The following is a 15,794-nucleotide window of genomic DNA, read 5'->3' as shown; positions in this document are numbered from 1 at the left end:
GAATTCGCATTCAAGCTCACTTCAATGTCACTTTGAATTGGTCTGGTGTGGAAAACCACTCTGATGTCGCCCCCCTTGGCCCCCTGCATCCTGCTCTGTCATTCCCCTCCTCCTCCTTCACCCCATCTCACCTCCTCTGCCACCCTGCTGCCCATCCCATCATCCCCTGCCTTCTCCTGCATCCCAATCCTGGCTTCAGTGACCCCCAGTGACCTATCCCATCATCCCCTGCCTTCTCCTGCATCCTGATCCTGGCCCCAGTGACCCCCTGCCACCCATCCCATCATCCTCCGACTGCTCCTGCATCCCCATTTCACCCTCTCTGCCAACCTGCCACCTATCCCATCATCTCCTGACTGCTTCTTCACCCTGATGAAGGATGACAGCTAAGGAGGGGGTAGGGAAGGAGGACAGCATCCAGAGCCCCACTGAGCATGTGGGTGCCGATTCGAATTGTTGAACCCTCCAGTATGGTAATACAATGTGCACTCACTCTGCTTTGCTTGAATCCGCATCACGTGACTTGCTTGGAATACAACTGACTTAGCTTCCCCCTCCATTCAGAAGGGCAACAGAAAGGCAACCAGGTGTGGTAAAACATCACATTTTAACCTTAATTTGCATTGCTAGACAGGAGTGACTCTGGATCTGGTATAAAAAAACATCACACTTTACATTGCTAGAACAGGAGTGACTGTGGATCTGAGCTGCAACCCCCCCCCCCCCCCACGTGTGATAAGGTCCTTAGACTTACAGTGACCCTACAAAGGAGAGACCTCTAAAGCTCTCTGCTATCAACAGCCTTGCTCAGGTCTTGCAGCTTCAGTTTCTGCAAGGTGGCTGCATCATGTGCCATCATGCCTTGGACCATCATGAAATGTAAACCAAACCATTGACTTTATATTTTCCATTTTATTCAGTAACTTAACTGAGCACCATTGAGAACCACACTGTTTTATATAAGCTAACGTATGGTCCTCAGATTTCTGCTGTATACATCTTTTCACCTGGATGTATGTATGCAAATCAGAACATAGATTTTCCATTCCCAGAACCCCAGTGTATTACCTAGAACAAACACCGATCTCCCCTCTGACTTATGGTTTCACCATCTTGAATTCACTGCTGGGCAATTTATTCTATTTTCACCTTTCTAAAGTAAACTGTTTCAACTATCCTGAAGATAGCGTACACCTTGGCTTGCTAGAAACATAGATTACCAGTAGAAACATTCTTACAGATAATCTACTCCAACTTCTTGAAGATGTAGGAAACCCCTGCTACAACATCTCTGCAAGGTACCTGTCCATTCTCTTTTCAAAGCTCTTAGCAAAGGAGAGCCCACTGCCTTCTGAAGCACCACGTTCTAGTGTCAAACAGTCTGTACCATAAGAATGTTCTTCCGAAAATAAATACAAAAAATATCTTTATAATAAGGTTCCAAGGTGGCCATCTACACAAGAGGCATTTCATAAGAAAGAAAAAGTGGAAACAAGAAAATGGTTAAGATATGAGGAAATCTTATTAAGATCAGAAGGAGTAGATAAACTTAAAACAAGGGAAGAAATCAAACAGGAAGATTTGAGAATTAATTGGCTAAAATATTGGCAATGAAGAGAAGACTTTTAAAAAGATATGGATATGTGTGGAATAGAAAAAGAAAGGACGGACTTTGATAAATAATAAATGGAGGGAGTAAACAATTGATTCAGGCCCCATTCCCACTGGTGGATTTGCCCAGGAAGGAACTGGGCAGATTTGGGGGGCCCCCTCCCGAATCTCTCCGTTAGCAAGTGCCCACTACAAATCAGGGGCATTTTAACCCGAATGCCCTCTTGGGGAAATCGGGTTTAACATGAAGGCGCCTGCTGTCAATCAAGCGATCATCATAGGTGACGTTTCCACCACTCATTGGGACATTGGAAGTGTGCTTCTCCCCTCCTTTTTTTTTAAAGGACCAGGCACCACTTGTCAAATTTAAAAACCTCCTGTGTTTGTGTGTGTGTTGTGGGCATTTGGGTCAGTGCAGGTTATGATCTGCTCTTGGCTCTATTTTCAACCCCAAAATGCAAGCTAATGCCATCTCTGCATCCTGTATCCCCCCTCCTTGCCACCCCAGAATACCTCATACACATGTAATAATGATAATGATAATAATAATAATAATAATAATAATAAATTCCTCACCTCGGAATGCATGAAAAAGATGTCATGCCATACATTCTTTAGGCTACCCCTGAATTCCTTAGAGACAGTAGCATGTATCAATTTGCCAATTTGCCCAAATTGGAAAGAGAAACTTTTGTAACATTTGAATTGTAGCATTCATTCGCAAAAGAAAAAAAGTTTTTTGCTGCAAAGTACTCTGCAACATTTTCCCTTTGCTGGAAGCGGGGAAATGAAAGGGAAAGGGAATAAGCAGCTAGCCACGTCCTATCTATCTATACCTCTACCTCAAGCAAAAAACGTGCGCATTTTTTCGCCAAAAATAATTTTAAAAAAATAAAAAAAAGGGGGGGGAAGGTGCCTGATGCGAACTCTGTTCGTGCCTCTGACCTGACCTGACCCTTTTCCTCCTGCTTACATTCTCTTCAGAGGAGGTTTGCCATTGCCTTCCACTGAGGCTGAGAGAGAGTGACCCGTCAGTTCCAACTAAAGTAGACCCATGGAATCAATTGGGAATAAAAGGGAAACGCAGCGGAGGCATTCTGATTGTAGCACCCACATATAACACAAATAATAATAATAATAATAATAATAATAATAATAAAGGCTCTTAAGTTCCAGGAACAAGAAGAAATGAAAGTAGCACAAGCAAGCACACACACATTCTATGTCACCCAAAAAATCATGCGCATAGACTGTCAAAAATCAAAAGATTTCCCTACATCCCTCCTCCGGCTTGGCCCCACAGCCCAATTTCCCTTGGTAATCCTCCTCCTCCTCCTTCCTTCCAACTCTCCCCTCCCACTGAGCTGCCTTGGCTTCTTCATCCTCCTCCTCCTGCTCCATTATAGAATGCCCTCCATGGCTCCCTTCTTCCCATGGTTCCTTCATCCTCCTCCTCCTCCTCCGTCTTCTAGATGCCAGCCACAGATGCTGGTGAAACGTCAGGAAGAAACTCTTCTAGAACATGGCCGCATAGCTCGAAAACCCCACAAAAAACCAATTAAAACTAACATGATTAAGTGGGCACAAAGTTAAAACTAACATGATTAAGTGGGCACAAAGTTAAAACTAACATGATTAAGTGGGCACAAAGTTAAAACTAACATGATTAAGTGGGCACAAAGTTAAAACTAACATGATTAAGTGGGCACAAAGTTAAAACTAACATGATTAAGTGGGCACAAAGTTAAAACTAACATGATTAAGTGGGCGCATTGGAAACGAAATATCTCTAACATGGTGGGGAAAATGTATGGAAGAAAAACTTAAAGTTCACAAAATGTAGTATTTTAAAAGAAAATGACTACAAAGCTATTTACAGATTGTACATGACCCTAACAAAACTAGCAAAAATAAACAAACAAGAGAAAAGTAACTGATGGAAATATGATGATAGAATGGGAATGCTATATCATATGCGGTGGCAGTGTAAAAAAGCCAAAAAATTCTGGGAAGAAATTCATAAAAAGATTAAAGAAGTGTTAAAGAAAAACATCCCACTGAGACCAGAACTGTAATTGCTAAATATAACTGATATAATAGCAGATAATCTTGTACAGGATGAGATAACTACATTACTCTATATGGTAACTGCTGTCCATATGACTTATGCAAAACATTGGAAATCAAACACAGTACCATCATAGACGAGTGGATTATAAAATATACCATAATGATCAAGCCATAGTAGCTAATTTTTCAATGTACGAAAATAAAAGAACAACTCAACAATATCTAGATAAATGGAAAGGAGTGTCAAAATTGTGGGGAAACAAGATAAGAAGATAAAACATGAAAAGATGAAAAGATGGATTTTGTATAATTTCAATTTAGAAAATTAAAGAAAAGAAAGAAAGTATACAAGGGGAAGACTTTAAAAACTTAGTAATATTACAAAAATAATATAATATAATATATAATACAATAGAATCATAGGATCACAGAGTTGGAAGAGACCACAAGGGCCATCCAGTCCAACCCCCTGCCATGCAGGAACTTTCACTCAAAGCATATCCGACCAATAAGGAATGTATAGTACAATATGAATTCTGTAATGAAGGGATGTATTTGTCGACTGGGCTTTCTGTATTTTTATCTCTGCATTAAAGTAAATGAAAAGATTTTTAAAAAAGAAAAGAATGTTCTTCCTAATGTTTAATCACAAATTCTTTTCTTATATCTTGATTCCATAGACTCTAAATGTCTTTCCCCCCTTCTCTCAGACCCATGGATTTTGCAGGAGCATTCAGTAACCGTTGGTCACTAGCCTTTGCCTTTGGAGCGACAGCCAACAAAGTCATGATTCTGTTTTCTGAGGGCTATTTTCTACTGCAAGTAGTGCCCCAATGGGCTCGAGGTAAATTGCTCAGTCAGAAACTTCAGTCTAGTGAATGAATCAGGCCTGACCCTGAGGGAGTCTCCAGTTCACACAGGAGCTGGGTTTAAACAGTAAGGAATAGTGCAAATGGAGGAATGTGTATGTGCTTTTAGCTATTTTTTTTCCGTCTTGGAAAGAGTGAGTATTAGGTAGAATGATGGTTTTAGTGTTGTTGTTTTTTGTTTTTTTGGCAGGGTGGAAGAGGTTTTTTTTTGGGGGGGATATCCTTAAGTCTAATTCCCCAGTATGCTCTCTGGGTGCAGAAGCTGGGTGAGAGGTCTTAAAAACCTTCCAACTTTGATTTTTGGTTTCTGAGACTTGGGTATGACTTCCCTAAGGTATAGAACCTCTCTTGCTTTGCTTGTTGCTGCCACCCCAACTTATAATCTTTCTTGTTGTTATGTGCCTTCAAGTTCACTCTGACATAGGATGACCCTATCCTAGGAGTATATCACACGGAGCTTTTCGGTGGTTTTGTGGCTCAGTTCCAGCTCACTTCCGAAGTGACTGCACTTCCCATGATGTGGTTTCATGTCATAAACTGTTTTATCAGACGCCATTGATTTCTATGGGAGCTGCTTGCGAATTGCTTCAGCAGTGTTTGTGAAGTCACCCCTCATTTTGGTAAAAACGGGAAAAAAGTGACTTCACAGAAATCGCTTCCAGGCTCCCTTTGATTGCACTGCGATTTGGTCTGGTGTGGAAAAGCACTCCAATGCCACCCCCCTTGGCCTCTGCGTTCTGCTCTGTCATCCCCCTCCTCCTCCTTCATGCCATCTCCTCCTCTCTGCCAACCAGCTGATCCCATCATCCCCTGCGTCCTCCTAGACCCTGATCTGATCCCCTCCTTCAGCCTGCCACCAATCCCATCATCCTCTGACTACTCCTGCATCCTGATCCTGGCCCCAGGGACCCCAGCAAGCTAACGCATCATCCCCTGACTGCTCCTGCATCCTGATCCTGGCCCCAGAGACCCCAGTGAGCTAACCCATCATCCCCTGACTGCTCCTGCATCCCGATCCTGGCCCCAGGGACCCCCAGTGAGCTAACCCATCATCCCCTGATTGCTCCTGCATCCCGATCCTTGTCCCAGGGACCCATAGCGACCTATCTCATCATCCCCTGCTTTCTCCTAGACCCCGATCTGCTCCTCTCCTTCAACCTGCCACCGATCCCATCATCCCCTGCCTCCTCCTTTGCCTCGATGAAGGATGACAGCTAAGGAGGGTGCAGGGAAGGAGGACAGCGTCCATAGCCCCACTGAGCATGTGTAAGGGTGCCGATTCGAATTGTTCAGCCCTCAAAGTATGCTCTGGTGTGGTAATACAATGTGCACTCACTCCCCTTTGCTTGAGTCCGCATCACGTGACATGCTTGGAATCGATCTGACTTCCCTTGCACCTCACTTCGGAAGGACAACAGAAAGGCAACCAGGTGTGGAAAAACATGACGTTTTAACCTCAATCCGCATTGCTAGAGAGGAGTGACTCTGGATCTGGTGTAAAAAAATTCACGCTTTGCATTGCTAGAACAGGAGTGACTGTGGATCTGAGCTGCAACCCCTACCATGTGTGATAAGGTCGTTTTCTAGGCAACGTTTGTGGAGAGAGGGCCTTTCCCTGAGGCTGAAACAGAGAGAGAGAGAGAGAGAGAGAGAGAGAGAGATTTTTCCAAGGCTACCATGACTGAGTAGTTTCCATGATGGAGGGGAATTTGAACCCTGGTCTCCCTCCCATAGTCCTAGTTGAATATTCAAGCCATTATCCTACATTGACTCCAAATTTTAAAACTATTGCTTTAGAAATAAGAAGTAAAACTCTGTGGTCCTCTTCTCTGGAAGTTAGAGGTGTGCACAATGCAGATATAAGTCCACATGGCTGTTTTTGTGGCCCTCAGTCTTTCCTGACTATCCTGACTGCTTTTTATCTGCCATTTTCCCATGGGTACAGGTAGTGAATTGCCTCCCCTTGAAACCTCCTGGAAGGGCAGTTCACATTTTCAATAGGTTGCAGGGTTGCCTTGCACTGTTCAGTGTAACAATACCAGTTTTGCAAAAACCAAAAAAATGGATTTCTGGCCACCTCTAGGATTTATTGGCAGGAGGACCAGAGTCTGTGCAGCTCCTGGAACACTGCAAGGTAGAAATGTGTGTTCTCTCAGATACAGTATGCTGTAATTGCGCAGCTTTCTATAAGGAGTCCCCAAAGTTTTATGCCTCCTTTGCAAGATGGAAGATAAAAGGGATGTGTGTGTGAGAGAGATTCAAGTCCCCTGTTGTTGAACTGAACTGTAACCTCAGAATGTGATGAATTGATTCTGGGATCCTCCCTAAGCATATGGCCTCAGACCTCCCTCCAGTAGAACAAAACCATAATTATCATTGTAAAAATTGAGATTTATTAAAAAGAAATATATACATGTATTTTTGTCATTTGCCACATGTTGCGAGGATATATACACACACACACACACACACACACACACACACACACACACACACTCTCTATAATAATAAAAATAAAGAAATTACTTCCATGGTTTACCTAACCTTCTCAGTTGAAGGTCACAATAAATTATGAAATAACTTTGCTTATATAGAGAAGACTTCAGAAAACCAAAATGATGAATCTGAGGAGTTCAGGATGAACTTTCTTTCTTTCTTTCTTTCTTTCTTTCTTTCTTTCTTTCTTTCTTTTTTGCAGCCATTGCGGTTCTTATAGGTGCCCTGGAAATTGGTCTTTCTTCGTATCCTCACTTTGCTTGCCTTTCAACTCATTCCCGGATTGTAGGGGCCACACTTGGATTTCTTTACACAGCAACTTGGTGAGCAGCCTGAGAAATGGGCCTCAGTGGCATTCATGGGAACGATGGGATGAAGAAAACCCGAGATAAGCTGTGTTGCTCAAAGGTTCTCCTATATTCTCCTAAAGAGCCCTAGTAGTGCAGTGGTTAAATGCCTGTATTGCAGCCAATTACTCACAAACCACAAGGTTCTGAGTTCAATACCAGCCAGGGGCTCAAGGGCAACTCGACTTGGCATCCTTCTGACGTTGCTAAAATGATGGGCTGCACAAAGAGAGGACAAAAGTGAAACAAACCATTATATCTGAAAAAGCTAACCTGCTCTTTGGATGGAGCATCAAAGATACCTCTATCAAGGCTTAAGGGATGCAGCCATCTGGCTGGGGCTAGTGAATTCCTGTAGAACATGGGTCCTCCCATTGCACTGCACTGCATAGTCCAAATGAACACCCATATTGGATGCAATTGCAAAACTCTGGGCTGCTAAGACTTAGGCCATTATAACTGAATTATAATTGACTTTTCATAACTAACCTCTGGGCTTCTACGGCTATTGTATAACCTCTGCTTCTCTTCCTCTTTTTTCAGGTTTGTGGTCATGTTCCTGCACATTACAATGTGTCCCCATGGACAAGTGAGTGTATTCTTGGGTAATAATGCTAAAATGTATGATGTTGTGTATATTTATCTAGGATACACCTTTAGCCCTTTTCCAGGAATTCATTTGTATACGAAAAATGTTCTGTGTGTACATGCAAAAGTGCCTTTCTGACACTGTAATCAATACAGATTGATTTGGGCAAGGAAGAGCCCCCTTGTAGTTAACTGTCCTTAAGTTTACTCATGGCAATGCCATGAGTGAGACATCTCCAAGATCCACCTGTCCTCAACCTCACTGCTTAGGTCCTGCAGGCCCAGGGCTGTGGCTGACTTGATTGAGTGTATCCCCCGCCTAATATGTGATTTTCCTCTCTCAAATTATATAGGAGAAAGAAAATTATGATCATGTGAGTTACACGTCTGCCAAGATGTAGCTGTTCTCAGTTTAGATGGTGTGGAGGAACATTCATGCATACAGGTTAGGTGGTGTGGAGGAACATTCATGCATCCTCCTTCTGGCTGTGTGGTTGTTGTTCTTAGACGCAACTCAACTTTGATTCTTGGCAACCCTATGTCTGAGACATATTCGAGACTCCCTATCCTCCACTGCTTTGCTTAGGTCCTGCAACTTCATACCTGTGACCTCCCTAATTAAGTCTAACCATCTGGCATGAGGTCTTCCTCTCTTTTTACTGCCTTCTACCTTTCCTGGCATTATTGGCTTTTCCAATGAGCCTTGCCTTCCCTACAACAATTTAGACATCTTGGCTTCCAGGAAATGTTCAAGCCTAATCTGTTCTAGGACCCATTTGTTTGTCTTTTTGGCTATCCACAGTATCATCAGCACTCTTCTCTAGCACCACATCTCAAATGAGTTTATTCTGTCAGCCTTTTTCACTGTCCAGCTCTCACAACTGTACATGACGATGGGGAAATACAATGGCTTGGACAATCCTAACTTTAGTGTTGGATCTTCTCTAGTTCCTTCATAGTTGCCCTTCCCACTCCTAGTCTTCTTCTTATCTCTTGACTGCAGTCTCCATTCCGATCAATGATTGATTCAAGGTAGGGGGACTCTTTTACTATTTCTATTTCTTTGTCATCTAAATTGAATTTATGTAAATTTCTCATAGTCATATTTCCCCCCCTAAATGTTCAACTTTAAGCATGCCTTAGTACTTTCTTCTTTAGTAATCGTCCCAAGTCTTCCTTGTTTTCTGCTCATAGAATGATGCCATCAGCATACCTTAGATTGCCAATATTCCTTCCTCTGATCTTTACTCCACCTTCCTCTGTTTGTGATGTTTTCTGCATACATAGCAAACAAGTAGGATGAGTCAATACAACCTTGTCTGAATCCTTTGCAGATTAGGAATCACTGTGTTTTTCCAGATTCTGTTCTAACAGTAGCGTCTTGTCCTGAGCCCAGGTTTCTCATCAGGACAATCGAGTGTAGTGACACGCTCATTTCTTTGAGAGCATTCCATAACTTTTCATGATCTATGCAATCAAAGGCTTTACTGTAATGTGTAAATCTGAAATTCTCCATTTGTGCTCTATTAACCAAAATGTCTTTACAATTTGATCCCTAGTGCCTCATCTTTTTCTGAATCCAGCTTGTAAATTTGGAATTTCTCACCCCATATTTGGTAGGAATCTCTGCTGCAGAATTTTGAGCATGACTATGCTTGCATGGGAGATAATGCTATGTCTTCTTTTTTGTGAATTGGGATATATATTGATTTTTTCCACTGTGGGCCATTGTTTTGTTTTCCATATTTTTTTGGCAAATTTTAGTGAGGATTAAAGTTGAACCTGTCTGTGTGGCTTGTAGCAGCTCTAATGGAATGTCATCTGTTCTTGGTGACTTATTCTTTTCAAATTCATTAAGGGCAGCTTTTACTCACTTTCCAAGACTTGGAGTTCATCTTCATATAATTTCTCTTCCTATTTGTCATTCCTTGTATCATCTCTTTTACATAGCTCTTTCATATATTGTTTCCAGCTTTATTCTCGTAATTCTTGCATACTGATGAACTGCAGATTGTTTTTGATGGTCCAAGATGACTGTCATTTAAACTTCAATACTTGGATCTTGAAAACTAAGGGCAATTGAAATTAAAACCTATTATTTTCTCTTAATGTATTTTATGATGGCTGCTTACATGTCATAAGAAAATAGGAAATGTGCCATCGCACAAAATTTGCATATGCTAATTTATGAGTACTGATGCACATTTAGAAATAATTGCATTACATAAATTCAATCTAGACAACAAATAAATAGAAATGGTCAAAGATTTCTCATACAGTTTGTATGCCAAACTGTGGGGCATCCCTCTGCCCCAAAAAGGACCTGGAAAAACTGGGTTCTTTTAAGTCCACGCGGCGGATGTCATGAGTGTACCATTGGTGCACTGTGGCGCATCAGTGATGTAAGCGACATGCGGTGGCATCTGTACGCTACACATTGCTTATGTCATGATGGCGGCCCCCGTGTGGACGGGAGGCCACCATCATGGCACTGCTGTTACGTGCTAGGGTTTGGGAGCGTGTAGTTGGTACGTACTCCTGAATCCTAGAATCAGTGCCGGCATGGTGCTTCCTGCCCGTCTGTCTCGGACCTTCGTCTGTAGTTCAGCACTTGGTCTGCTTTCCTCCAGACCAGGTGCTGATGGCTAACTTCAACAGTTCCATTCAAACAATGGAGGTCTTTAAAGAGAGGACTTTCCTGTATGAAGTAGGACACAAGGGTACTTTCTCTCCTACTCTTGCCATGATATAATAACAAATGTAGCCTGGGATGGGTAAAGAGCAGCCTTCCAGGCATTGTTGGACTGTATCATCCAGGATTCCTCACTACTGGCTATACTGCTATGAGTTGTAATCTAGCAACATCTGGAGGCCTGCACTATGCCCAATCTCATTTTACATTTGTGGAGTAATTTTCTGAGCAGTAGTTATACATTATGCTGTGTTTGCACATGTTCAGATGTACCCATTCCTGACTTGTATCTTGGTACAAAAAAACTGTTTACATTAAAGAGGATTTTTATACCCAGCTACAGTTCAGGAATGAACCCAAGTATACAGATAGTCACAGATATCTGAACATGTGTGCATACAGTGTGTGACAACATCTCATGGGCACATAAGCCATGCTGCATTTATTACCTTGGAAATTTTGTTGTCAACTCAGTAAAATAGGTTGGCCATGGGGTAAACATTTGTAAATAAAAGTCGGTTTTGTTCAATGACGGATCTAATGTATGAGAAATCTTTGACCATTTCTATTTCTTTGTTGTCTAGATTGAATTTATGTAATTCCTCTGTGGTCATTATTTTGGGTTTTTTAAATGTTCACCATTAAGCCTGCCTTTGAGCTTGTTCTTTTTAAACTTTTTTAAAGTAATTGTTCCATGTCTTTGTTGTTTTCTGCTAATAGTATGTTGTCATCTGGGTATCTTAGTTCAGTGGTTCCCAAACTCTAGTCTTCCACGTGTTTTGGACTTCAGCTCTCAGAACCCCAGAGCATTGGCCAAGATGGCTGAGGCTTCTGGGAGCTGAAATCAAAAGCACCTGGAGGCCCAGAGTCTGGGAATAACTGTCTTAGATTGCAGAAAATCTATAGTCCCTTTCAAAATGATCATAGGTGGGCTGTTGAAAGACAAGCAGGTACTCCATGATACGAAAAGTTACCAGTTTACCCACAGTGGCCAGGGGGTTATCAGTCGTGTGCTTTCCTAAAGAAAGAATGTTACCATTGCCAGTCCTTAGATTATATTTAGTGCAGATACACATAGTACATGTATTACAACTGAGGATAAATGGCATATTGAACTAACATAAAATGTACACTTATGATTTGTTGGGTTTGAACAGTGCGAGTATGTGAATAATGCTTGGTTTGCATTAAGTATGTATCCTATTTTCTCCATGCTGTGACCAGTCATTTAAGCCATTTTCTATTACTGAATTTTGATACTGCACCTGGAGATGTATTTTGAAATGACCTTTTCCTCTTTTGCTTGGCTACTTGACAATTTAGTAATTTCTGTTTTGTCAGTAACAGCCTGCCCTCCAAGATAATTTTGTAGTTCTACAGATTAAATCTTAGTAAGGTCCTAACTCAACATTCGGCACCATAATGCTTTGTGTCATGGTAGACAATATTATATCCATTTACTAATACCAAAGCACCTGGTAAGGAATACAGGAAGATAGTATCACTGTAGTAAATGTATTTCAATTATAAAAAAAAGGAAATGAAAGGGCTACATGAATTCTGTATTTTTCATAAAGCAATATTTTTTTCAGTGAACACTTACTATGTAAAGTACAATAAAATGTAGACAACAAAGAAGCTTACACTTTTCCATTGTTCAAGGATTGTTTGAAAGTTCTGCTTGGTGATAGATGTGTATATATGTGTAATACATTGTTGTGCTAAATGTATCAGTGATGACAGTATAAAGGTATTTGTTTGCAAGAAATCAGTCCCATATTAAATGCAATCACAAGATTTTTTTTCTTTTGCACATTTAAGATAAAACTGAAAAGCATGTATTGTTCGTAGCATTTTAGACTAAATTAACTCTGTTGTAGAAATGTAAAATAAACATATAAAATCCTTTTTTAAAAACTCCTGGTCTCCAGAGTCCTAGGACTTTACCACACAGAGGAAATTGGGCAAAATCAGGGTTTAAACAGCCAGTTATCCAGTGCAAAATGAGATATCGCATTTAAGATGTTCAAATCAATATTAAAGAGACAATAAAGAAGCAATAAACAGCAACAAATCATTCACAGGGAAATCCCAAAAAGATTTTGTTGCTGTTTATTGCTTCTTTATTGCCTCTTTAATAACGATGTGTGTGAAAATCATAAATGTGATATTGTGTTTTGTATGGGATAATTGACTATTTAACCCCCTGACTTTCCTCATGTGATAAAGTCCCTAGTCCAAAATCCAAACCACTACACCATGCTTGCTCTCTACTCCAACAGGACTTGTTAAATTACTACCTTTGTAAATCCTATTAATTTAATGAATGTCCTCTGGTTAGAGTAGACACAATTTGTTAACTGGTGCATCAAGACACAAGTAAATCCCACTGATTCAGTGGGTCTACTCAAGTTGGGACTATCAGTTGGCTGAGACCCAACAATTTGATTTAACATTTTAAGTTTTTACTTGTACATATCACTCTTTTTGTGAGAAAGCTATGTGGTGCTGAAGTTTGGGGGAGGAATAGTTGACAGTCTGCCTGAGGTATAGAAATTACTAGTAATTACACCAGTTGGTAACTGTTTAAATCCATTTTTTTTCCCTGTACAGAATGTTGGAGTCTATGAAAATATCATTTTTTACTGGCCCTCGCTACTCTGCCAATTATTTCTGCTAGGCAGATTTGCCCATACATTTGTGAAAGTATCATGCTTCCAATTCCAGGCGGCTTATCGAAATGTGAGTTTTCTTGCTGACCGTATATTTCCTTTGTTGCACATGTTGAAAATTTCCAACCTGTCTTCATGTACTCATTTCCTATACCTAAGTGTGGCAGAAGACAGGTGCAACATTCTTAATTGCTTATAGCAAATTCTTTGCCTATACTTTTGGCTTTCCTGTTTGCCTTGAAGATACATGTGAGCTGACCGTTGGATCAGCTCTTCGTCTATCCTTTGTGCTTCAGGAATGTGTGTGTGTTGTGTGCATTCAAGTCATTTCTAGCTTGTGGTGAACTTAAGGTGATCCTATTATGGGATTTTCTTGGCAAGATTTGTTCAGAGAAAGTTTGTCATTGCCTTCCCCTGAGGCTGAGAGCATGTGACTTGCCCAAGGAACTCTCTTTTAATGCATGTGCATGCACACACACTCTTTTTTTATATAGATATATAGATGAAACCTCTGATTTAATTTATTATTAGGGGAAAATTATTTGCAAAAGTGCTTATAGAAAAAAAAATGGGAGTTTACCATTGGTGATTGGTAAAGTGCTTTGTGTAAGACTACCCTTGAAAAGTGTTCAGAAGTCAAATTTAGTCCAAAAAGAGAATTCAAACTGTTTCTGGGTATGCTGCAAGAGCTTCATTGGCTTCTGGTTTGCTTCTGAGCTCCGTTCAAGTGCTGAGTTTGGCCTACAATAGACCTAAATGGCTTGGGTTCAGTGTAACTGAAAGATTACCTCTATCTAAATCAACCTGTTTGCAATTCAAGATCCTCATTTGGAGGCTCCATTGAATGTTACACCACCCTGGGGGGCTAGGTACATGTATATTTTTAAAGCTAATTTAAAAAAGAGTTTAGTCCACTTCTAAACGTTTCTGTTCTATTTAAAGTTTTAAATATTTTTACCTGTTGTACTTCAGGGATCCTAGTGGGTTAATAGACGAAAATATTGGACACTTCTATAAATATGTGCCCATTATCTTGGAAACAAGGCTTCTTCAAGTTTGATAAGTTTGGAGACACCGTTCAAAATTTTTAAATGTTCTCCCACAGAGTTCTGCAATGAAAAAAGGGCCACATATGTCTCTATGAATAGACATTTGCTTAGTTCTATGAAGCATCATTGTGTTCTAGATTTCAGGACATGATCTCCCAAACTCATCATTGTTCAGAGAATCAACCCTTTCTCTCTCTCTCTCATATATATATATATATATATATATATATATATATATATATCGTATTTTCCACCTTATAAGACGACTGGGCATATAAGATGACCGCCAACTTTTCCAGTTAAAATATAGAGTTTGGGATATACTCACTGTATAAGACTACCCCTCTTCCAACGCACACCAAATAAAAATTAAAAAAACCCATCAGATTTGATTTCAATATGGTCATTTTAATTCAAATGCTTATGACATGCAGGTACTTAGCAGGAAAACTTGTTGTATACAAAGCCTGCTTGGATTGATCAGCTCTCCCTGTCTGCCCAGCCCTCCCTGTCTCCAAGACTATCAGAGCAGTATTGCAAACACGGCTCTTTTTTCCATATCCCAGGCGTCCCGGACGCCTGCAGCTTGCTCTGCCCTTCACTTACACCTTCCCGGTGAGGCGTCCTCTCACCTCATCATTGGAGCTGCGTCAAGTCACTTCTTTCCACGAATCCTTGTGAGTGAATTATCTTCTATCGTACTTGTACAGCACCACCCTTGCTGTTTTCATACGGTCGCCGCATATGGCGGGGATGTGGCCATGGCCGTTTTTGAGCTCCCCCCACCATATGCGGCGACCGTAGATTCTCCAGCTTGGCTCAGAAGTTTCAGCACCTGTCCCATAAGACGACACCTGGCATATAAGATGAACCCGACTTTTGAGAAGATTTTCCTGGGTTAAAAAGTATTCTTATACACCAGAAAATATGGTAGTATGCGCATATATATATATATATATATATATATTTCAGTCTGCCTGCTGAAAACTGGAATCTGGAATAATCAGGAGCTCACTCTTTCTTCCTTGCAGGAGGAGACATCTTTCCTGGAGGTACATCAGGCTCAGTATGTCCAACAATTGATGAGGAAGCCTCCACTGCAGTGAGGATGGTCATTCTGATTTGGGGGCATTTTCATTTTTCAAACTGGAACAGAAAATTGCAGAATCTTCTTCACAGCATGCCATAAATTCTTGCTATTCTTAGATTCCAGTGTCATTCCCTATTTTCATATGTCTCTGTCTTGGTAAACCACTGTAACTACCTACTTTGTCTGTATTTTACACTTTGGGGAGGACTTTCAAATGCTGGCTAGCAGTGGTGGCTGGTAGTTCCATTGTCAGTTGGAAGATTAATCCAGTTTAGGTTTTAATGGGGCTGTCCAAAGTGCTGAATCCAAA

At 40.9% G+C, this 15,794-nt stretch overlaps 1 protein-coding gene across 1 annotated transcript in view; it reads left to right on the top strand.

Annotated features, from left to right (window-relative positions):
* LOC149323321 (stimulated by retinoic acid gene 6 protein-like) overlaps window positions 1-15,794 on the top strand; it is a 38,360-nt gene that overhangs the window by 6,339 nt on the left and 16,227 nt on the right. The window contains exons 4-8 of the mRNA XM_089510932.1: window positions 4,392-4,525; window positions 7,249-7,369; window positions 7,937-7,982; window positions 13,287-13,415; window positions 15,426-15,496. Of these exons, the coding sequence (XP_089367058.1) occupies window positions 4,392-4,525; window positions 7,249-7,369; window positions 7,937-7,982; window positions 13,287-13,415; window positions 15,426-15,496 (501 nt within the window). The remainder of the gene's footprint in view (window positions 1-4,391; window positions 4,526-7,248; window positions 7,370-7,936; window positions 7,983-13,286; window positions 13,416-15,425; window positions 15,497-15,794) is intronic.

Source organism: Sceloporus occidentalis, unplaced genomic scaffold (assembly GCF_023333645.1).
Source record: "Sceloporus occidentalis isolate IW3139 unplaced genomic scaffold, rSceOcc1.0.p SCAF_1, whole genome shotgun sequence".
Taxonomy (NCBI): domain Eukaryota; kingdom Metazoa; phylum Chordata; class Lepidosauria; order Squamata; family Phrynosomatidae; genus Sceloporus; species Sceloporus occidentalis.
The sequence above is the reverse complement of the archived record's forward strand: the minus strand, read 5'-3'. Positions and strand labels throughout refer to the sequence as shown.